Source organism: Zootoca vivipara, chromosome 10 (assembly GCF_963506605.1).
Source record: "Zootoca vivipara chromosome 10, rZooViv1.1, whole genome shotgun sequence".
NCBI lineage: Eukaryota > Metazoa > Chordata > Lepidosauria > Squamata > Lacertidae > Zootoca > Zootoca vivipara.
In genome coordinates this window covers 18933975-18956806 of record NC_083285.1, presented here as the reverse complement: position 1 = coordinate 18956806, position 22832 = coordinate 18933975, and the positions used below count along the sequence as shown (strand labels likewise).

General features: G+C 44.3%; 1 protein-coding gene across 1 annotated transcript; it reads left to right on the top strand.

Annotated features, from left to right (window-relative positions):
- The first annotated feature begins 9809 nt into the window (after nt 1-9809).
- Nucleotides 9810-18937, top strand: CAV2 (caveolin 2). Its single transcript, XM_035126825.2, has 3 exons — nt 9810-10164; nt 10703-10890; nt 16563-18937. Exons 1-3 carry the CDS (start codon nt 10015-10017, stop codon nt 16711-16713), a joined length of 489 nt encoding a protein of 162 aa, XP_034982716.1. The 5' UTR covers nt 9810-10014; the 3' UTR covers nt 16714-18937.
- Nucleotides 18938-22832: the final 3895 nt, after the last annotated feature.

Genomic DNA, 22832 nt, shown 5'->3' with positions numbered 1-22832 from the left:
ATGGATCTATGCCTCGCCCTTAATTTTAATGTGAAAATTGCCTAGTTGCTTTTTTTGTGTGGGGGTGATTTATAAATTCAATAAGAGAGGAATAAATAACTGAACCAGTGCTCCACCAAGCCAGTAGATAGAATCTCTGGTAAATGTCTTTATTAGCTCTGTGATTATGGGTCCCACTTTACAGTATTATTTATAGTCTCTTTGAAGGACTTTCTTTATTCGAAAGGCTGCATTGGTCCAAGTATGGTTTAAAGGTAAAGAGAGGAGAGCAGAAGTTGCCCATTAGCAATAAGCACTTTTGCGTGAAAAAGAAAAAGAAACAATGAGATATGGATTTGGGGACTGAAGATATTGTTTATAAAAAGTGGTTTTGTTGAGGTGGATTAAGTGACTATTGTTTATACATAGCGGACAGAAATCAGAATGTCTTTATGTGTTTTATCTTTTCTATTCTCTCTTTTGTTTCCTATCTCTTTCTTACCATTTTCTCTCATTTTCTCTTCTTTTCCTTTCTCCTCCCTACCTTTTCCTTTTTCCCCTCTATGTTTTTATTTTATTCAGATTAATATTGCATGTATGTGTATGGTATTATGTTTTATATCTCTCTTTATAAACTCTAATGAAATTAGATAATAATAAGCACCTTGACAGCAGAATGACCAAGCATGCAGCTCACCTGGTCATAGGTTTCTCAACTATGGTGAGATTTGTTGTATTTCTGTTTATATCATAAATAATATGTTATTACATTTACATTATATTTAATTGTTTCTACATTTCCACAGTTTGGAAGGCAAAACTCTGTTTTCAACAGAAAATAAAAGAAAGAAAAAATCACAACCCTTGTTTGCAGAACGAGAGAATTCTGGAAATCTGATTTTGTTCCAGGAATGTACTTTGAAAACAAACAACTTGAAAATTCCTGAGCCCTACCCGTTGGCTTATTACCCTGGTTCTCCATCTGCTCAGGCAGACCTGAAGACCCTTTGCTGACATTTAACATCAAACCTTCCTAATCCCAATTTAATGAGTTAAGTCCATTGCTAACTGAGATGTATCGTGAAGAGGAGGCCACGCAGAGGATGCGTGAGCAAGAACTTCAATACAAATGGTTTATGGAGGGAAAGCCATGCGGCAGGCTGCTGCTAGAAATGCATAAAAGGTAAAGGTAAAGGGACCCCTGACCATTAGGTCCAGTCGTGACCAACGCTGGGGTTGCGCGCTCATCTCGCATTATTGGCCGAGGGAGCCAGCATATAGCTTCCAGGTCATGTGGCCAGCATGACAAAGCCACTTCTGACAAACCAGAGCAGCACATGGAAATGCCGTTTACCTTCCCGCTGTAGCGGTTCCTATTTATCTACTTGCATTTTGACGTGCTTTCGAACTGCTAGGTTGGCAGGAGCTGGGACCAAGCAACGGGAGCTCACCCCATCACAGGGATTTGAACTGCCGACCTTCTGATCAGCAAGCCCTAGGCTCAGTGGTCTAACCACAGCACCACACAGCTAAAACACAGAGCCTGAAAGTTGTCAGCAGAGTCACAACACTAAACTCCTAGAGGGTTACTAGCACCAGTGCTTTCTTCTGGGCGGGGGGCCCAAAGGGGTACGCAAACCCCTAAACATTTTGTGAATCTAAGTTTGGCCTAATTGAGAGACAGTATTTCAATATGAGTAGGAAAATGAGAGCACCCCTAAACATTTTTTTAAGGGGGAGGAAACACTGACTAGCACTGAAGTTCAGGAAGTCAAGTGGCAAATTTTCAATTTTGGATTTGTTTTGGCTTGAGAAGCTATGACACATACAAACACTTTCTTCTAAATAATATTGTTTTCTTAATTTAATATATATGTAGGCCATGTATGCCTTCCCTGTGTTGCATATTTGCAACAGGCACAATTGGTTTTCCACATTTTTCTGCATTTTATACTCGAGAAATACTAGTAATGATGTGTGTGAGAGAGAGTGGTGGGTGGAGAACATGCATGTGTAGTGTTGCTCTGTGGGGTAAAGGGACCCCTGACCATTAGGACCAGTCGTGACCGACTCTGGGGTTACGGCGCTCATCTCGTGTTATTGGCTGAGGGAGCCGGCGTACAGCTTCCAGGTCATGTGGCCAGCATGACAAAGCCGTTTCTGGCGAACCAGAGCAGCACACAGAAACACCGTTTACATTCCCTCCGGAGTGGTACCTATTTATCTACTTGCACTTTGATGTGCTTTCGAACTGCTAGGTTGGCAGGAGCTGGGACTGAGCAATGGGAGCTCACCCCGTCGCGGGGATTCAAACCGCTGACCTTCTGATCAGCAAGCCCTAGACTCTGGTTTAACCCACAGCGCCACCAGCATCCCAATGCCCTGTAAGGGAGGTCAGCATTATTATTTGCATATTGCTGTCTGGAGGCTGAGCCAGTGACATTCCAAAATCAATATAATAGCATGTTCACAACTGAGGCAAAAATTGAACTGTGGACATGGTACTGCTGTAAGTTGTCATCTGAATATGTAAAAAGAAGAAGCATAAATGGAGTTTTGCCGGTATAGAATATGTCCATTTTGAAGCACTGACATCAGCCAACTTTGCCAGGTTTAGGGCTAATTTACATTACTATTGTTGTTATTAAAACCTATAAATTGCTTGCTCAAGAAATTCTCCAACAGATGTACAGGGAATATTCGCATCCATATTCCCTGCAACTGACTGACTGCCTCTGGGATGAGTTTGCTGCATGTTTTGAGATCTGCATCTCCTTCTTCTTTGCCCTGCAGGGAACAGTTGCGTAAAACAGCGGCAAATGTTCTTGCTACTATGAAGTGTGGATCAACCCTTAGGTAGTTTTTGCACCTGAAGCAGAAAGTCAAAACGATACATCCATTGTTAATGGCATGCTGAGTCAGAGGCAAGAGACAGGAAAATGTCTGGAATCTGTGTAGCTTACAACCCTCTCTCTAGCATGTAAAATCCACACGCCAAGCATGACCACCCTGAATGTTGGGAATGTTTAGAGGCAACTATAGATTTTGAAATCACTTATCTCAGGAGCACTGTTTTGTTTTGTGATACCTGTCTCATCTCGTCTTACCACACCCAATTAATTGCCTGTGGAGCTAAATAAATGCTTTCCAACCTCTTTCACCATTGTGTTGGTCAATTCTATGCAGTTTTTAAAAGTTTATATTAAACGGCACCTTGTCATTCCCACTCTACCACCATCCCAGGCAATACAGAAAAAAAGAAAGAAATGCAATTAACAAGTATTGGATTAATAGTCACAGCGTTAGCCAAAGGTTTCGGTTTTCACATTGCTCTGCTGGTTCTCTTTCAGACTCCAGCAGGGAGCTTGAGGGGATTAAAGCACACAGTAATTTCATTAATCAATCAAGTAACCAGCGGGCACATACACACCACCACACAATTAGCGCACACAAACACACACCCCACTATGTGCATGTTCAGCATGTGCCAGAAGTGGCTCTACATGTATTCTGAAATATGCATATATAGTTCCTGTACAAGAGTGGGGTACCTTGGCTAGTCAGGTATGCAAGAGCACTACACAGGTATAGCAGTATAAATTCAGATCTCCTTCTGACACACACTAAATGTACAGGCAGCAGGGGGCCAGAGCTAACTTGAGCATCCTCACAACCTTCCCAAGGAACCCCCTTGTTCCTTTGACATCATGAGATCTTGGCTGTGTACATGCCATACCTTTAAAGTTTGATCGAAACACATTCATCGAAACACAAGAATTCTGGGCACTGTAGTTTGCTCCTCACAGAGTTAAAATTCCCAGCAACTCTTAACAAACTACAGTGCCCAGAATTCTTGGAGGGAATGAATGTGCTTCAAACGTGCTTTGAAAGTATAGTGTGTTTACGCACCCTATTTCTGTCCACATTTCTGTAAGGATCACAGATACTGGGTGATGTTTCTAGGTTAGGACTTAGGCCACAAACTTGAATATGCTTATAGCAGAATATCCTTACTTATACAATTTTTTATTGACCTTGTGGTTGAGCAAGCTCAAAGTATGGCTTTCCCATAGTCTATAGGTGTGTGTGTGTGTGTGTGTGTGTGTGTGTGTGTGTGTGTACAGTATATATATCCATAGGGATGATCAATTTTGTTTTGAGGATTATCTAAGTAAGAGATTGAAATTTTCTGTGCTGAATATCTACTGAAATGGTCTGGAGTAAATCCAGTAATCTAGGTCCAGAATTGGAAAACATCTCCTTGCCTTTATCTGTTGATTGTAAAAGCTGCAACTTTCTGCAGCATTGTTTCACTCACCTTCTGCAACAGTTGGAAAGGAGTTGTGAGACAATAGGCTGTGTTGGGGGCAATTTTTACATATTGATTAACATTAACTAACCAATTCCTTGGGTTTAGGTTTCTGGTGAATTTTACATAAGCTGTCAGTTGATGTAAAAATGTACATTCTACATAAACCAGGGGTAATCAATATGCTAAGATGTTGTTGGGTCCCATCAGCCCTAACCAACATGGCCAGTCATAGAATTGTAGAGTTGGAAGGGACTCAAGAGTCAACTAGTCCAACTCCCTGCAATTCGGGAATCTCAACTAAAGCATCTGTGACAGATGGCTATCCAAGCTCTGCTTTAAAACCTCCAGTGAAGGAAAGCCCACAACCTTGCTAGGGAACCCATTCTTACTGCCAGAAAGTTCACCCCGATGTTTAGTTGAAATTTGCTTTCTTGTATGTAACTTGAATCCATTGGTTTTAGTCCCTACCCTCTGGAGCAGGAGAAAACAAGCTTGCTCCATGGTCAGCAATGATATGAGTTATAGTCCAGAAACATCTGAATGGCACCTGACCTAAAGTATATGTATTGCACCTTCCTTCAGAAAGAAGTTAGCAAGTATTTTTAAAGTTTGGAGAAATGCAAACCTAGCAGATGGCTGTGGAACTGGCTTATAACCAGCCTTCTCTTGGAGAGAGCCTTCCTAATAAAAACAAATGTAATCCTAAACCTTTCAACCAGCTGAGCAGTATGTAGAATCCTTTTTATGTTCAGGGAAGATAGCTGCTTTTTGTATATAAAATACAACAACAGCCTGTGGCTTGCAGATTAAACAGGAACATCCTCTACTTACGGATCAAAGGATAAATGAACTTGACCATTTTTCAATGTGGTTGTGCATTGTTTGGCACCTGACTGGCTCTGACTTGCCCATTTTTCACCAGTTAGGAATTCAAAAATATGACAAACAGGTCAATCGAGGGGAATGGAAGGTTGTGAATTCCTGTGTTTCTGTCCCTTAACTTGCCCCACTGGTAAATTAAAGAAGTCGAGATCAAGTGCCAACATACCACTACTGGTTTTAATTGGTCTTCACCCCAGCAAGCAAGCAAGCAAGCAGCATGAAGCAGCCCCCACCCCCTCAAATTTCCAAAGCAAGTTGCATTGGGATGTAAATTCAGAATTTTGCCTTTAGGTGTGGTTATTCCTGATCATAGGTGAGATCAGAAGTTGTTATAATTATGGAAATAACAACAAATGCACACCTGTTTCTGATGCTTGCAGTATGTTTCTGCATGAGCTCAAACAGAGAAACAAACTCATTTTTAGTGACTGAGCAGGTATTTTACGCTGAGAGATTTGCACTCCATATATGCTCAGAATCATTATGTCATATTATTACCGCTAAACCGAAGGCTAGACACTTTACAGGTCAGAAAAATTTATTTCTGCTTAATAAATGCACTTTTCAGTCCTTAGCACTCTTTACAGTAGTTCACACTGAGAGAGGACTTTAGTTGAGGACATAAACTTTGTAACTGTTGAAGAAGAATTAATAGGAAAATAATCAGACTTTTTTGTTTAGGGGAGTTTGAATTTGACAGAACATGGAGTCTGGTAGATTTCCTATGAACCAGGAGACAGGCTAAAATAGCATGTATGTCTGTAGTAACTTTAGGAAATCTTAAAAAGCAGAGACATCACCTTGCCGACAAAGGTCCGTATAGTTAAAGCTATGGTTTTCCCAGTAGTGATGTATGGAAGTGAGAGCTGGACCATAAAGAAGGCTGATCGCCGAAGAATTGATGCTTTTGAATTGTGGTGCTGGAGGAGACTCTTGAGAGTCCCATGGACTGCAAGAAGATCAAACCTATCCATTCTTAAGGAAATCAGCCCTGAGTGCTCCCTGGAAGGACAGATCGTGAAGCTGAGGCTCCAATACTTTGGCCACCTCATGAGAAGAGAAGAATCCTTGGAAAAGACCCTGATGTTGGGAAAGATTGAGGGCACTAGGAGAAGGGGACGTCAGAGGACAAGATGGTTGGACAGTGTTCTCGAAGCTACGAACATACCTAGAACCAAAATGTTAGTTGGCAAATTCTGGTTGACATCCCAGGGGCCGGGATCCCCATACTTTAGTGTGTGTAGACTACCAGTGGCAGAGACTACCAGTGGCAGGGCTAGATCACACAGCCCCACAACCCTTACCCCCTGCCATCAGTAACAGGGTGCGGATTCTTTTTTAAAAGGGTACACAACCATACCCCTGAAGTGCCTGTTCATTTAAATATAATAGAAGTTCAGTCCTCTACATTCTTCTGTCTTCCTCAGATAATGTCCCCTACAATGCTTCTGTCCTCTACAATGTCCTCTACAATGCTTCTGTCTGCCTCAGAGAATGTACAGTGAAAGAGAGCCTAGAAAATGTTTCTGTCCTTTGTTTTTATACTTTTAGGCTGCTTGGAAACTTATTTTGGCATTGGGTGGTATATAAATTAATAATAATAATGGGTGCGGGTAACAATATTGAACATGGTTCTCTGGGTATGTGGAGGGACAACGTTATGGAATCCTATCCATAAATGTGCACAGACAGTGCCAAAAGTAAGTCAGACTTTCTTAAGCAACTCTTAGAGAAGCACTAGCAGATTTTAGTTATTTTTTTTAATGAACACAGAGCCAGATAAGTGAAAAACAGGATCCTATCTCAGAAGGTTAACAGTTCTCAGAAGGAAGATAAGGAAGAGATGGTTGCGAAGCCAGAATCGATACAAAAGTCATGTTGATGAAGCAGCGGAGGGTAAGCTGAGGTGAGGTTAAGGTTAAGGGAAAACATTGCTGCTGAAGATGGAAGTTTTAAGGAAAGACTTGAAAGGGAAGCCCTAGCAATAGAAACCGGATCTGGGCCTAATCCCCATGCATCTTCACGAGGCTGCTTTTATTTCCATCTGCATCACCTTCTTAACTTCCATCTGTTTCAGGCACGTCAAGAAAAAAATTAAGCAGCTGCGCAAACTGAGGCCATCAAGACAGAAGAGTAATGCACTTCTAAGCACATTTACTTCTTAAAAGTAAATTCGTACAAAGATTTGTTGCCACTCACTTTTCAAGCAGGTGCCAATGGTGTAGGAAGCGGGGTGTGGTCCGCCCCAGGAGTCATCACTGAGGGGGTGACAAAATGGCAAAAAATAGGTGTTTTTAAAATAAATATATAAAAATTGGGCTCATATTTATTTTGAAAAAATAACTCCCACACCTACCGTGCACCCCCCCCCTTCCTGGGTGCCACACCATGGGGCCTGCAGCATGCCTGAGCCACATGTCCATCCCAGGGGGAGGCGGCAGGCAGGCAGCCTGCAAGCTCCATGCTTTTTCAAGCAGTGCAGAGCTTGTGTCTGCCCACCGCCTCAGCCACCCTACAGCTGAGGGGGAGGCTGCGGAGAGGCTCCATGCAGTCCTGTCTTGGCTTGCCATGCCCTCATGGGCAGCTTGCCCTGCCCCATGGGCTGCTAGCTCCGCCCCCAGCTGCAGGACACGCACATCGCACTGGGCACCCAAGCGGCTAGCTGGTAGGTGCAGGGCTTCATATGAGCTGGAGTCTGCCAAAGGTAAGCTGCTGGGCCTGTTTTCAGTGCCACAGCTCAGCCTCGAACCTAAGAAAGAGTGCTTCTGAGCACATTCAGAGTGTTTTCCTTACAGCATTTACTAATATATACATGATAAGAAGCATTTACACTCCTCTGGCTCCATTTTTCTGTTTCTTTTCCCACGAGCCAATGAAGAATAACATGTCTTGTATGATGAAGCCGCGGGCTTTAGTCCATGGAAGTTATTTATATGTTTAAATGATCTTGGTGCTGCCTTTTCAGGATCATAAGATCTTGCCACAGAGAAGCATAGATTTAAAAAATTCTGTAAAACCACTGCAGCCGACCCCTTGTTCCCAACACAAGGGTTTGGGGTGTTGTTGTTTTTGCACTTACCAGGTGTAGTGGTACAGCTGCTGCTTGATCCCATGTTTTTAAGAGTGAATCTGTAGCTGGTTATCTGCATCTTTGGTCACACGTCGCCACAATTAGAGAGCGGCTGTAAGGTTTTCTTTTCCATAGTCATGGTGGGTTTGTGTCCAAATTGAGAAAAGTACAATGGCTGTAGACATGTAGCCTCCTGTTCCTTCAGCCAGTAAATGTTTGAGTTATGAGCATGCACAAGGGAATACCCTTTTGCATATTATTATTATTATTATTATTATTATTATTATTATTATTAGCCTAGTATTCCAGAATTCTAATCTTGTGGAGCTATAGACTAGAAAGGGAACTACATATTGGCCTGAGTTATGGCAAACCTGGCTATCGTTATGAAACTTTGCTTGCAGCTAACGATTACTGCCATGGGCAGTACTTGGTACTTTGACTTGGGAGTGGGTGGCACTGTGGTCTAAACCTCTTGGGTTTGCAGATCAGAAGGTTGCCAGTTCGAATCTGTGCGATGGGGTGAGCTCCCATTGCTCTGTCCCAGCTCCTGCCAACCTAGCAGTTCGAAAGCATGCCAGTGCAAGTAGATAATTAGGCATCGCTGTGGCAAGAAGGTAAATGGTGTTTCCGTGCGCCGTGCTTTCCCTCACGGTGTTCCGTTGTGCTAGAAGCGATATAGTCATGCTGGCCACATGACTCAGAAAGCTGTCTGTGGACAAACGCCGGCTTCCTCAACCTGAAAGCAAAATGAGCGCTGCAACCCCATAGTCACCTTTAACTGGACTTAACCATCCAGAGGTCCTTTACCTTTACCTTTTACCTGACTTGGTACTATCACCTCAACCTGCCATAGCTCTCCTCCCAAACTGGACTTGCACACTGACAGCTTGCACCAGTCAGAAGGAAGTGCTGAGATGTCCAGGAGAAGCAACAGGGCTGCCACTCTGCTCCCTCTATTTCCCTGTGTTACATCTTCCACCAGGGCGACCAAGGCTGTTTCCAGCCCATGGCCAACTGCAGGGCTCTCTTTTTTTCCAGCCGGAACTTTCTGGAACTCAGTTCCGGCATCTCTCAGGTGGGCGCCATTGCCATTATAAGAGAACATAGGAGGTGTTCATGGTGAAAATAAACCCATTTTCTCTGAAGTAAGCCCCATTGATTCTGATGGAGTTAACGTCAAAAGAAGCATTACCTAATATTTCAGCCTGGTTTAAAATTCCCAGTGTGTGTGATTATTCAGGTCTAATTGGTCTGTGAAAAACAAATGTGCTTTCCCTCAGGAGTAACCACAGGGGTCCAGCGATGAAAAGAGGGGCGCTACTTCTGGCGGGAGGAGAAAGAGCGCGCTCGCTCGCCCCTTTGGCGTTGGCCAAGTCTCCCTTTGCAAACGAGGCCCCGAGGAAGGTCGCTCGAGGTGGCCGCCTGGCTTCTCCCAAATGTTGCCTCAGAGGAGAGTGTCGGGTCTGAGCATGCGCGGGAGCCAGGCGGGCACCATCGGCCGCTTTCCAGTGTCAACCGCTAAGCGCTGCTTTTTTTTTGCCCAGCCCATTGCAGCCTCGCTGGTGGTTTACACTACAGGAGCGACGGCGCAGCTTGCCGTGGGCTTCTCCGGGGCGTGGTCTCGGGCTTTGCCCACTCCACCCAGCGGCGCGATCCACGAGCACCCAAGGGTGGGGGAAAGAGGGGGACGTGGAGAGGTGGGGAGGAGGGGGGAGCTCCCCAGCCGCAGCCCAGGAAGACCTTCGGGACCCAGGCTGCCCCAGCGACGATGGGGCTGGAGAAAGAGAAAGCAGACACCAAGATCTTCATGGATGAATACGGCTTCAACCGAAGCAGCAGCCCCGCTCTGTCGGACGCGGAAAAGAGCCTGGAGAAAACCCCGGACAGGGACCCGCGCGGGATTAACACGCATCTGAAGGTGAGCGAGGCCGCCTGACTCGGGTTTGCTTTACGCATCCACACGTTACCGTGTCGCTCCTCCACCTGTTCCTGCCGCTGCTTTGCATTGCAGCGATCGGGGCTCCCTCCCTGGGACATTGACCGTTGATTCCATTTAAGGCGATTTCAACCCAGCCAAAGAGTTACAAGTCACCGCACTTTTGATTTTCTCTTTCCGGAAGTTGGAGGGGTAGCATGTCTTGTGGTGGTCCTATTATTATTATTCGTTGGTACTTGTGCCGATCGACTTAAAACGGATCGGAATTGCATTTCCACGTTCTCTGCGGTGCATTTTAAAAAAACAACAACAGAACTCTAGATCCATTTCAGGACATTTGAGTCAAAAGCGTGTGCCTGTTTGATTCAGCAGGATTCTTTCAGAACTGTAACAAAAGCAGCAGTTTAGCTTTGTGTTGGTTGCCCACTCGTCTCTCCCCCCTCCCTTTGCATAGCTGTCCTTGTTGCGTTTCAAAACAGGGGCTTATGTCGCTGCCTGCTTGTTGTGTCTCTCGTTCCAGCTGGGATTTGCGGATGTGATTGCGGAGCCGGCGTCCACGCACTCCTTCGACAAAGTCTGGATCTGCAGCCACGCACTCTTCGAGCTCAGCAAATACCTGATCTATAAGATCCTGACGCTCTTCCTTGCGGTCCCCTTGGCCTTTGTGGCAGGGGTCCTCTTTGCTGTGCTCAGCTGTCTGCACATCTGGTAAGAACTCTGCTTCTTCTACCTGCTGACATTTTAACATTATCACCTATATGCCATATAGAAAGAACACGGTGGACTTTGGGAATTATGAAGAACCGTCCTTCATGCTTCTCCCAGGAGTCCTGCCCCAGCCACCTCTTCAGCTGGTAATTTTAGGGCCACTGTTAATTATTTTATTTTAGTTTTGGGTTGCATTCTGACAGTTTCTGAATCCAATGGGAACTTAAATGTGTGCAGAAGATTGCATTTTTAAAGTCCTCCTTTCCTTTGCACCATGACTGGAGTTGAGCTTGCTCAGAAGTAAGGCCAGGCCCATCCATTCACAATGTTTTATTTCTGCACCTGATGGCAAAAATGTGCAGACTTGAACCCACTAAAAAGCATTGCCTTTGATGTGACAGCAGGCGACATGTTCTATCTTTGATGGCCATTCACACATACAGATTGTTTCAGCTGCAGTGGTGAGCAGGCACATGTGAACCAGCCCTGTGTTCTTGCACATAATGGGATGTCAGCGGAATTCTGCATCCTACCACACATGCCTAATCCTTGCATCACAGTACCTCTGTTAAGAAGGTCACTGTTCTTCCCATTTTACAGATGGGCTTCTGAGGCAAAGAGATAACTTGCCTGGAGCCGTCAGGTAAGGTTGATTCTGACGCAGGCCCGACAGGTTGGGGTGCTACAGTGCTTGTTATGCATGTGAGCCCCAATCCTGCAAATAGATATGTATATGTGAGGCAGTAATGTGCACATTAAAAGCATCAGCCTCTCCATTCTGGCTTGGAGTGGCTAGGAGCCTGCCTACCTGTCCGAACGCTTCCTGGGCTGCTCCTCCACTGCTGTGGGTGGCAGGGAAGGTGGAACGCTGATACATCTCCTTGCCATGGGCACAAGGGAGCTTAAGTGTGTGTCTGTGCCAGTCTCATCAATAACTGAAGTGCCAGAAAAAAAAACAGAAGGTGAAACAGGAAGTACAGTACTTCATATGAAGAGGCATTATCAGAGTTCCAGGACACATTCCGGCCAGGCAAAAAATGCTCAGTTCTGAGTGTCATGTAGAGAGATCCGAGGGGCTGTGTCAAATTCCTGCATCTGAGGTTCCCCACCACCTCTGTGCTAGGTATTTGTCATTCCAGATTTTTGAGCTGCTGTCTCAGAATTTGTGCTGTGCTACCCATCTTGATTCCATGACTCTGTTTTTATTTATTTATTTATTTATTTATTTATTTATTTATACCCCACCCATCTGGCTGGGTTTCCCCAGCCACTCTGGGCGGCTTCCAACAAAATATTAAAATACAGTAGTCCATCAAACATTAAAAGCTTCCCTAAACAGGGCTGCCTTCGGGTGTCTTCTGAAAGTCTGGTAGTTGTTGTTCTTTTTGACATCTGACGGGAGGGCGTTCCGCAGGGGGGGCGCCACTACTAAGAAGGCCCTTTGCCTGGTTCCCTGTAACCTCACTTCCCGCCGTGAGGGAACCTTGGAGCTCGACCTCAGTGTCCAGACTGAACGATGGGCGTGGAGATGCTCCTTCAGGTATACTGGACTGAGGCCATTTAGGCTTTAAAGGTTTTAGCTTGCAGCATTGGTTGCAGGGTGCTAACTAAGCTAACTCAGCATGTCTGGTACATGCAAAAGCACCACAATAGCTAAAGAAAACTGAGAGCATCCTGGCTGAGCTGTGGCCTGTCCCATGCTGACCTAGTTCCTTGCTTGATTATTTGTTGAAATGTATCGTTTTATTTATTTTTTTATGGACCTTGTGGACATATTAAACAGGATTGCACTGAATCAAAGTGCTCGGCCCATTGAGCCCTCTGTCATCTACTCTGACTGGCAGCCGCTGTCCAGGGTCTCAGGCAGGCCTCTTTCCCATCATGTTCCACCTGATCCTTTCACACTGCAACGGGGAACCTGTGGCCCACTGGCAGCCCTTGCCATTTTGTACAGCTCAAAGAGATGGGGTGGCACAGAGATAGATTGGGGAGGAGTAGAGGGCAAAGAGAAAGAGAGAGGTTGGCAATGCTGGCTCCACCCACTTTTGGTTCTGGCTCCGCCTACAATGAGTTGACTTTTCCCATGGCTCAACAGCCCTTTGTAGGAAAGGGTTCCCCGGCCTGCTTTAACTGGAGAAGCTGGAAATGAACATTGGGGACTTCTGCAAGTAATGTGTGTGCTCTACCACTGAAGTACAGCTCCCGCTGCACATAATTGGGACTACATTTTCTAGTTGTAACCCTCTTTGAAGTCGATCACTGTTTTATGTGTCTCCCCACACTGAGAAAGGAATCAAGAGTGCGATATTACAACGGGGTGTGTGTGCATAAATTCACATTGATGCTCTTGTTCACAGTAATCCGCATTTGACAGAAAGAATTCGGGGCACGTATCGTCCGTATTTTGTAAGAGAAAGGCTTTGGGTCAGGGTTAACAACTATCAGAAATGAAAGCTTTGAGCAAAATTGTATGAAAGGGCATCTGTTGCATGTGCCAAGTATTTGCTAAATGAAAACCTATACCCTTGAGAGAGAAACCATCCCATTGCAGATGCTCAGTCACTTTGGTGCTGCTGAAGAGACAATTGAAACATAATATTTTAAAAGCGCATATTTGAAATCTTACGGTACTCAGTTTCATTTCAAAAGGTCACCTCCCACCCACCCACCTAGCCATAACTGGGTACCCAACTATATTGACTATGTTGGAGAAGTTTGCTATTCACTTGGTTGAATGTGTCAACACAGCCCTGGTCAAATGGCAGTGTTTAACCCAACTTGTATGCTTGAAACTCCCCTTTCCCACTTTATCCTAACAACAACCCAGTGAAGTGGATTAGACTGAGAGGCAGTGACTGGCTCAAGGTCACCCAGGGAACCATAGCTGCCAAGTTCTCCCTTTTTTTTAAGGGAAATTCCCTTATGCTGAATAGGCTTCCTCGTGAGAAAAGGGAAAACTTGGCAGCTATGCAGGGAACTTGGTGGCTGAGTGGAGACTTGAAACCCAGGACTTGTCCACACCAGAGTTTACTGTGTGCTTGCCGCTATTTGTCTTCCCATTTAATTTGTGTCGTCGGCATGACATTACCCTCAAAACACCGCCAATGATTACACTCCCCCCCTATGAATTTGGGTTTATCCAATAGGGGGAATCATCCAATAAATGGGAGGAAATTGGGCTGAACCCAGGGTCACAGGCAATTTGTTTTGGGGTGAGTGGCTTCCTGCTTCTCTTTTGATCCCTGAAAACTCCACAAGGGCTGACAAGTAGGCCCTGCAGTTGCTCTTTCTACCAACCACTCCACATTGGATGATGCTCTGAAGGAGGAGTGAAGGCCATACTTGTACTTCTCTGAAGGATCAGGAGCCCTGAAGACACAAGGCTCAACCTTTGCCTAATATGTGGAGCTAGAGATGTGTGTGGATTGGTACAGGGTGAGGCCAGGAGGCAATTTCCCCCTTCCCTACAGAAGGCTAATATCGGCTGAGAGCAATTTATATATATTAAAAAGTTTGCTTCAATGTAGTGATTGGTAATAGGCCCAAATTCCTTGCCAGGATCAAATTTGGCTTTTATTACAAAGCGACAAAAATTAAACAAGCATTATTTCATTTTATTGTTAAACACCTTAAAATACATTGAAAAACCTTTCAGCATAGCTGCCAAGTTTTCCCTTTTCTCACGAGGAAGCCTATTCAGCATAAGGGAATTTCCCTTAAAAAAAAGGGAGAACTTGGCAGCTATGCCTTTCAGATGGCTTGTGTATGGATCAATCATCCTGATTTGTATGCAGGGAGATTAGAGAATGTTGGCTATTTACTGATAATTTGTGCTGATTTGCTTGAGGGGAGGTTACCCCACACTTTCCAGGGTGTGTTCCCATCACTTGCCTTATTGCAAAAAGTCTGATCTTCTGGGGAAGCAGATGTGTTGCACAAGGCCTGCCAATCAACTACCATTGTGCAACCCGAATTTGCTGGTATGTGATTGACTCCTGCTCCCAAATAGCAACAGGCTTGAAGCGCCCTCTGAGAATCCTTGCCTGGTGCCAAAATGAGGTTGGTGCCAGCAAGGCCTCCCTAAGGAGAAAATTCCACAGGTGGACGGGCCACCACCGAGAAGGCTCTGTCTGTGGTTGCCACCAGATGGTGGGAACACCTGGACGAAGGCTTCTGAAGATGACTTTGATGCACAGGCAAATTGGAATACATTTTTTTTGGGTTCTTTGGTGCATTTGATATACAGTTCAAACATCTGAAAAGCTAAAAGAGAAAAGACTTAGATAGTTTATTATTTTTTTCATAACAGTGTTACTTAATGTCTTCCTGGTTTTCACCCTACAACGCCCCTGAAGAATGTACTCTCAGCTGTGCTTGTAAATAAAAAATAAAAAAATCCTAAAGGTGGAGTCAGGTGGGTGGAAATGTCGGGCCATTGTTCTTTTTTCCTGTGGAATCCCTTTGGTTTGGGAGCGTGTAATTCTTGCTTGTTTTGAGGGCAGGGTAGTGAATTCCTCTCGAACACTCCCAGTGCCCTTTGGGAAAGAGCCAAAGCAACTCCACTGTGGGGGAGATTGCTAGATACCCTGGTCTCGGCCAGTTCCATAAGAGGCAGTTAATTCCAGCCACAATATTTTGTTTCTTCGGCCTGGAAAAGGAGACCCTGTTATTAACCTGCCTCAGAACGATGTACGTTGGGAGGAACAACATTCTCCTGTGTGGAGAAGCGTTTTGGAAACCCTCCATAGGGAAGCATAGCTGAAGTGCCAATAGAGAGGAGTTGTTGCAGTGTTAGCATGCCAAAAATTTGCACAAGAGCTTGACCTCGCATTCCTTCAGCACCCAGAACTCTCTGTGACTAGAGAAGCAGTTGAGTTGCAGACCCACGTTGGAGGGCAGGATGTTTTACCTCTCTGTGGTCTAAAATTTGCACCTCTCCCCATCCACAGACAAGCCTTATTACGGTACATTGGGAACAGAATTACAGCTTTGTTTTGTTTTTAAAGGAATCAAAATAATTGGGATGGGGCAGGATACAATAGCATACTTTAAAAAGAAAAAAATTAACTGCTACTGTTACTGTTTTAGCATTCCTTGAACCTTTCCCCTCTGGCAGGTTTAGTTACATTGGTGGCCATAGTTACACTATCTGTTAGGTATGAAAGAACACTCTGAATCTGTGCCAGTACCAACCACCAGTTGAGTGAGCTGTTTGCAGGCTTGTTAAAAGGAAGGTTGCCTCTCCACATTCCTCTGTTGCTTTGAATGGATCTTTCTCCTTTCCTTTTGGCTGTAGACTTAAATCAAGGAGGAAATTTCAAGAAGCACATTACATGTCCTGTTGAGTATTTGCCTATGTGTTACCTATGCGTTACTTCTGAGTAAAGATCAGTAGCAAGGAACTGCAAAGCAGAAAATTTGGGGGCTATGAAGATGTTGTAGGCATTTGTCTTTTCTCTGTAAATCCATCTTTATGTTGGAGTGCTAGAATTCAGCCATGCCCAGGATTTGTCAAACCATACCCAGAGCAAAGGCGTTGGATAAATTTTGTGCAAAACAACAGTAATTCTAATTTTTTTTATTTAACAAACCATGAGAATGGCAGAACTTAATGGCTGGTGTTTCAGAAAGTGTCCTTCATTTAAACTTTCTCTTTTTCTTCTCTTTTCTAGGATTGTGGTTCCTTTCACAAAGTCTTGTCTCATGGCTTTGCCCTCTGTGCAAGCCGTATGGAAGAGCGTGACAGATGTTTTCATTGCACCGTTATATCACAGCATAGGAAGGTGCTTTGCATCAGTCGACATACGCCTTGTCCAAGAGTGAACATCTGGGAACTAACGCTACTCTAGTCTTAAACAATGTTAAATCTCCTTGCTGAATAATTCATTCCAAATTACTACTGTTTAAAAGGCTGGCACACACACACCCCGGCTTCTTCCGTCGGGGTTGCACTTTTCTGGGAACAAAGCTTGCTTTGGGAATGGGGAAAAATTGTTAAGAAAAAAATGATCCCATTTTCTAAACGAAAAATAACAGGCTGCATTTGACATCACTCTATTATAATGGTACTATCATTGTCTGGTTCCCACTGATGTGTCATGGGGACATACATGACCACATCACATATGCCTGCCTAGACATGTATTACTACAATGAATCCTAACTACAAGAAGTCACTATGCACTGTATCAACTAAAACAGTATCTATAGTATTACCCAATTTCTTTGACAGCTAATACCCGGCCTATTTTATGCATGTTATACTATACAGCTCACTCTCAGAATTATGAATGCATCCAGAATATTGTTTGTTACTCCTGAAAAAATTCTTCACCTGAATCCTAATTTAAGTCTTCTCTTTCAGCAACAGCTAGCACCCTATAAAACACAGGTGATGAACATCTGGCCCTCCAGCTGTTGCTGCACTAGTCTACAGCTCCCATCATTTCTGACCATTGGTCATTCTAGTTGGGACTGATGGAGTCCAGCACTGTCTGTAGGACCACAGCTTCTGCAAACATGTTCTAGAATCAATCAAGTCTACTTAGTATAAACCTACCAGCATCCCTAAACCCCCAATACATGTAGTCTCTCAGATCCAGTGGCTTCCAGTGCACTAAGTGCACAGCTCAAGGCCAGATTGGGTCCGTCTGGGTCCCCTTGGTCCTTAATGGGATCTAGGGACTTGGGCCACAGTTGGAGTTGGAGTCTCAAAAGCAGCAGGTAGGGAATCCATACTGGTCAGGCAAGGGCCTCAGCTAATGTATATAGCAACTCTTAATTATTGCCAAATGCAGGGATCAATGCTGCACTTCCCTCCTCCCTTCCATGTCTGAAGACCTATTCCTTAGGAGTTCATTAGTCTCAGGCTAATCTCAGACTCAAATAATGAGAATCCCAGTTCAGGCACAGGAACCCCTGACAACGCGGTGCTCAGCCATATAAGCATGTTCCAAGATGCCCATGGAGGAATGCAGGCAACTGCTCCCTTTCGATCCAGTGAATTGAGAAGCTCATACAGTAGCCCTATATTTTGCATATGTGGGATATTGGGTTCTCAACTGGGGTAACAGATCACACCGCCCCTAAAGGGCTTTGCTGAAGATTGCCCTCTTATTGCCTCGGGGTGGTGGCTTACATTTATGTGGCATTTTCTTGATCATAGTGTAACTCTTGGGATTTTATGAGGTTCTCTTCTGCAGATGTGGACACAGTTCAGGATCCACAGAATTTTGCATGCAGATTTACACAATACTGCTGCGCAAGGGAACTAAGTACTTGCCTACTATGCAAACCCCTAAGAATCAAAAGGAAGGGAGAAAGGCTACTCCAAAATTAACTGTTTGAAACAAGGTGTTAACTTGGGTAGAAAATCTCACTTTTATTTAATGAAACTCTTTTGCTGTACATATTGTGTTTTTTATGTAAATTGTATTGTAATGAATTGCCTCGAAGCTTTATTTTTATGGTCTCCATATTTTTGCCAAGCTTTTGTTTTAAAGAAGGAGGATGCTTCAGCCAATCACCTGCTCGTTGCTCTGTAGGGCTGTGCCATGCATACAAGTCCACAAAGGTTTCTTGAAGGGAGGAGCCACTGAACTGCCTTCTCCACAAGGACCTGAAGCAGAATCCTGTTGTGCCTAAGACAGTAGTAAAGCATTCCACATAGAAGTGGGTACTCTCCACTTCTGATCTCCCCAGATTTCTTTCCAAAGAGGGGTGTGTATGGTTTTAGATATTTGGCCTACATTCCCAACTTGTGCAGTTTCTGTGCATGGAAATACTAGCATGAAATAATTTTTGGGTGCCTGAGAATCTCTAGAGGGAGGCCAATGACAATTTAAATGAGTGGGGTTTGTTTTCTAGATTTTGAACTTAAATGAAAATCACTGAAATTCTGATATATGCAATTCATAAATACAGCAAATACTCTGTATGATTCCACTTTGAGACCTAAATGCTATGTTCTAAGCTATGCCAAAGATTCTGAACAAAGACTCTGTATTTTAAAAGTATTTTTATTAAAATGGTATGTTGAACATTCAAACTTTTCTGCCTTTGTTGTTTACATGTTCTCTTGCGGAAGAAAATAGGTGCATTTAAAATTTCTGTTCTCAAATCTTTGCTGTTCCCAAGCTTATTGACTCTGAGCCATGTTACTTGAAACCCTAATAACAAAGGTTATTATCCATGCATTTGATGCAGGTTCAATAAATAGTTTTATATGCATGCCCTGACCCATGCAAATTGTACTTACTTTGAGCTAAACTGTTACACTGATGTTGTATGAATAATACTGTATATAATAATAATAATAATAATAATAATTTTATTTATACCCCGCCCTCCCCAGCCAAAGCCAGGCTCAGAGCGGCTAACACCAAATATAAACAACTGATTAAAATACAACTCAAACAACAAGACTACATACATCAAAATTAATTTAAAAATTTTATAAAAAATAAGCACAAAATAGTAGACTAAAATTTATTTGGTGTTGTAAAAGACAAAAGTGCTGCTACCAGAAGACATGGATTTTGTCCCCATTACAAGTAAGCACTTTGAGTTCTTCTCCTTGGGCTAAACTAGGGTGCCAGTAAGTCTCATTTAACATAGTGGGATTTGGCTTGAAGTAAGCATGCCTGCGATTGTGCTTGCCAATTGCAATTCTATGCCTGTGTCCAGTTCCATATAATTTATTTATTAAATTGCTTTAAAAAATAGAAATGTCTAAGCAGTTCATATAAAAACAATTTAATGGGGTTTGCACACATATTCCAAAATATCAAGTGTATTTTAGCAACCATGAATATTTTCAGAGCAGAGCTACTGTCTACTATTTTTCACACCATTGCTCTCTAATTTCCAGTCAAAATTCAACCTGAAAACATGAAAACGTACAGAGAGCCTTGCTTGGTCAGCCCAGAGGCCCAACACTGGTCCTGTATCCTGTTCTCAGTGACCAACCAGATGCTTATGGAGACTTTCAACCTATAAAGCCCATCACAGTTTGGGACTATGGTGCTAGAAGGACTCCCTGTCTCCACATGTGCCTGCTTATACACTGAGATCTCGAACAGATGCCCTCCTTTGAGTGCCCCCCACCTTCTGAGTTGTAACAGGAGCCTACCAGAGAAAAGGTTCTTAGAATAATAGAATTGTAGAGTTCAAAGGGATCTGGAGGGTCATTCTGCAATGCCGGAATCTCAACTAAAGCATAGATGGACTGCTCACCCCATAGATGGGGCTTGCTTGGCAACTACATTTTGCTGCCATGTGAAGCCAATTTTGTCCTTCTAGGCCCGTTTATGTGGGTTTTTTAAATCTCTGCTGAGATTTTATGCTGCTTTTTAAATAGACTTTGCCTAGACTGACCACATAAGCGTCACCAAAAAAGAAGAAGAGTCACATCACCAAAAAATGAGGTTTGCCTAAGATTTTCATGTGCTAATTGATATGCATAGATGCAATTTTAGAAATAGTTGCCGTCATTTACATAGAAATTCAGTACATCTCATCAGAGTGGGGAATACTGTGGTCTTGTGTGTCTGCCCTGTCTGCCCTTCGGCAGCTAGCTGTTGATGAACAACTTGCTTCTTCCTGCATGTGGTTCTTTATATTTGAACTGGGCGCAGACCAGACAGCCCTTCCGATAGAAGACACTGTCAGATAGGAAACAGTCCTCTGTAAAGTAGGGCACACAGCCTCCTATACTTTGCTGTGTTCAATTTTGCTTTGTGTGTTCATGCTTTGCTGCATTTTTATTTATTTAAGGCACTCCTTAACGGCCTATCGGAAAAGTATACCCCCCCCAAAAAAATGCTACAAATATAAAGACATCAAAAATTCACAATCTAGGTTCCAACACCCGTTACAGCAGGGCTTGCTGGATATTAAATTGAGGGGAGTGTCCCTCTGCTCAGCTCCACCCACAAAGTGATGCTAGTGTCCTCGACAAATGTGGAGCATCTCGTTCCACCTGACCAACAGGCAGGCAGGAAGATCGCTGCTCATGTTAGCTCACAGGAAGCCCCAAAATAGGGCATTCCATGGGAGGAGAGGGTCTGAACATGCCTGGGATCCACTAAATGCTGAGTCAGCCCCACTGCTGTCACTTGATGGCATCAGGCACGACTGGGGCCTGATTCGTGTGCCCTCTCCAGGTTGATGCAGCAGTTTGCCTCTAGCTGTTGTCTTCTGCACTGGACAAGAGCGGAAGATGTGGCTTGACTGTTTCATCACTCTGCACCAGGCAGTGATGAAACAAGAGATATGGATTGTCCTGCAAGATAAATGAAACTGCCAACAACAAGTACAGTACAGCCATTTGATCTCTGGCCTGCAATCGTGTTGCAAAATATAAAATCTGAACTCAGCCAAACAACACAGAGGCAACAATATTTTGTGTGGTAAGTTGCATTTAGGAAAGTTTTAAGGGTGGGGTAGAAATGGCTATTTCTATTACTGTAAAAAGGTAAAGGTAAAGGATGCCTGACAGTTAAGTCCAGCCCCAGATGACTCTGGGGTTGTGGCGCTCATCTCGCTTTACTGGCCGAGGGAGCCGATGTTTGTCCGCAGACAGTTTTCCAGGTCATGTGGCCACCATGACTAAGCCGCTTCTGGCGAAACCAGAGCAGCGCACGGAAACACCGTTTACCTTCCCGGCGGAGTGGTACCTATTTATCTACTGCACTTTGATGTGCTTTCGAACTGCTAGGTTGACAGGAGCTGGGACTGAACAACGGGAGCTCACCCCGTCGTGGGGATTCGATCCGCAGACCTTCCGATCGGCAAGCCCAAGGCTCAGTGGTTTACACCACAGCTCCACCCGCGTCCCCCTCTATTACTATACATTTCCATTTTATGGGTGGCAAAGATTAATTCCTTAGCACTTGGAAGGATGAGAGAGGTGACCAAGCTACCATAGGGTAGGAAGGTCACCAAAGGGTGGTTTTGACAACCAGTATGCCAAATGAGATGTACACCATGGTAAGTTACCAGATGATAATGGCCCTCTGTGTCTGTATCTACATCTGTATCCACCCACTCTGTTCATCCTTGACACGAAACGATCTGCAGTGAGTCTGAAAGATCTCAATGGGACAAAGGAAAGGGAACACTGAACCAGCAAGATGGAAATATAAAATAATAGGAGATTTTGCAGCAGCAGCATTCTTCTTCAGGCTACCTTTTCCACTCTCTTTCTCCGGGACACAACCAGAAGCCACACCCTGAATTCCATGATTCCAACACAAGGAAAATAGCTCGCAGGGTGGTTGTGTGTGTGTGTGTGTGTGTGTGTGTGTGTGTGTGTGTGTGTGTGTGGTTCACCTCCATCAACGTTCCTAGAATGTACAGTGTAATTTTGGTAAAACAAGGGACATGTACATTGTAAAAGGCCAAGTCTTGTTCCTGGTTTTATTATAAAGGTAAAAGTAAAGGGACCCCTGACCATTAGGTCCAGTCGCGGACGACTCTGGGGTTGCGGCACTCACTTATTGGCCGAGGGAGCCGGCGTACAGCTTCCGGGTCATGTGGCCAGCATGACTAAGCTGTTTCTGGCGAACCAGAGCGGTGCACAGAAATGCCATTTACCTTTCCACTGGAGCGGTACCTATTTATCTACTTGCACTTGACGTGCTTTTGAACTGCTAGGTTGGCAGGAGTTGGGACCGAACAATGGGAGCTTACCCCATTGTGGGGATTTGAACCACCGACCTTCCAATCGGCAAGCCCAAGGCTCAGTGGTTTACACCACAGCGCCACCCGCGTCCCTGGTTTTATTATAATTACTGACTAATACAATCCATCCAAGTAAGACTTTATATATACAGTGGTACCTCGGTTTACAAACACAATTGGTTCCAGACAGGGCCGTCTCTCCGGCGCCCTCCCGCCCCATTTCCCAGAGGGTGGGCGGGTGGGCGCAGCGCGCTGCATGG

Excerpts from the sequence above, each read along its gene's own strand:
- CAV2 (XM_035126825.2), top strand. The coding sequence starts at position 10,015 with ATGGGGCTGGAGAAAGAGAAAGCAGACACCAAGATCTTCATGGATGAA. Across the intron at positions 10,165-10,702 it reads GGATTAACACGCATCTGAAG|CTGGGATTTGCGGATGTGAT; the intron begins GTGAGCGAGGCC and ends CTCTCGTTCCAG. Across the intron at positions 10,891-16,562 it reads CTCAGCTGTCTGCACATCTG|GATTGTGGTTCCTTTCACAA; the intron begins GTAAGAACTCTG and ends TCTCTTTTCTAG.